Source organism: Etheostoma spectabile, chromosome 15 (genome assembly GCF_008692095.1).
Source record: "Etheostoma spectabile isolate EspeVRDwgs_2016 chromosome 15, UIUC_Espe_1.0, whole genome shotgun sequence".
NCBI lineage: Eukaryota > Metazoa > Chordata > Actinopteri > Perciformes > Percidae > Etheostoma > Etheostoma spectabile.
The window spans coordinates 5,185,474-5,186,817 of NC_045747.1; the positions used below are offsets into that span (position 1 = coordinate 5,185,474).

Below are 1,344 nucleotides of genomic sequence, written 5' to 3' on the forward strand. Positions count from 1 at the left end.
AGCATTCATTAGCAGAATGCTAGCGTGTTATGGGCAACAACGACTCAGCCTGTAAGAAATTGAAAGGACATAAGTACTCGTTCATTCAACTTTTGACCTAATAAGCCAAGTCCAACTTGCATAAACTACAATCTGAGATTTCTCACCGACAATCAGGCAAAAGAGACACATTTAGCCATCTATCTCCATAGACTCCCATTCATATTGCACTCTGTATGTGGGATATGTGTGTTACTGACATAAATCATACATTAGAAACTTGCAATGACTAATAAAAAAGTGCTGCCTACAGTCTTTGTCCTTGTACCAAAATAAGGCTGTCTACTGATGGGCGCCAGGACCTTGCATAGAGAGTGCATTACAAGCTCCACCCATGGTATGAAACAGCACTTCTCCTGAATGGGCGTGGCTCATTTAAAAGTGTAGTTAACATTGTGTGCACGCATGAATGTAAAGATGTATTTGCACAATTTATAATTTTCTTTTGCAAACATTAGAGATGTACACAGGTAAAATTCATTAGCATGATCCAAATAAGTTTTGTTAGGGCCTTCTCCTAGTGAACATTAGCGTATCTGTGTTGCCAGATCACGCAATAGTTTGTTCCTGAGACAGAGACAAGTAACAAACAAGATTAATATTCTCCTCACGTGTCCCTCTGAAAAATGCCAATTTAGTGTCAGAATGTTTGGGACTTATGTGGTATGTGAAAAATGGGTCCAATTGTGATCAGATCCTTCAGATTGGATTTTAGTACTAGGTGGAAATTGTGTTTTAAGAGAAACAATGTGATTTGTGGTGTTTGTTTCTACATGAACTGCTCTTTTACAACGGTCAAAGTTCAGTGAGGTTTCCCTCTGGATAAGTAATCCGTAACAATCATCCAGCATCTGGATGTCTAATAACCATAGGCTGCCCTGCTCCACATGTAGGTCCGATTTCCTTACAGCAAAGTAAAGAGTAAAAGGGTAAGCGGTCTGTTGTGTGGAGTCCTGCTGCCAATCCTTGTTATTTTATTTCCCTGATCTCTTACCTCTCTGCTGTCTCTCTCTTTCTGTTATTAGCATACCATGGCAGAGCAGGAGCCTACACCAGAGCAGCTGGCAGCGCTCGCAGCGGCCAACGAGTCTGACGAAAGCTCAGTCAACTACAAACCTCCTGCCCAGAAGAGCTTACAGGAGATCCAGGCGCTGGACCAAGATGATGAAAGCCTGCGCAAGTACAAGGAGACACTGCTGGGCAACGTCTCCGTGGTTGCAGGTTAGCAATCTCCTCAGGATCCTCCTCAAAAGCTATAGACTCAGAAATGGCACATACTGAGGAAAGCTCATTGTGGGACTTGCT

At 42.6% G+C, this 1,344-nt stretch overlaps 1 protein-coding gene across 1 annotated transcript in view; it reads left to right on the plus strand.

Moving 5' to 3' along the window:
* Positions 1–1,344, plus strand: part of arhgdia (Rho GDP dissociation inhibitor (GDI) alpha) — a 14,739-nt gene that overhangs the window by 8,555 nt on the left and 4,840 nt on the right. The window contains exon 2 of the mRNA XM_032538219.1: positions 1,065–1,260. Within this exon, the coding sequence (XP_032394110.1) occupies positions 1,071–1,260 (190 nt within the window). The 5' untranslated portion in view covers positions 1,065–1,070. The remainder of the gene's footprint in view (positions 1–1,064; positions 1,261–1,344) is intronic.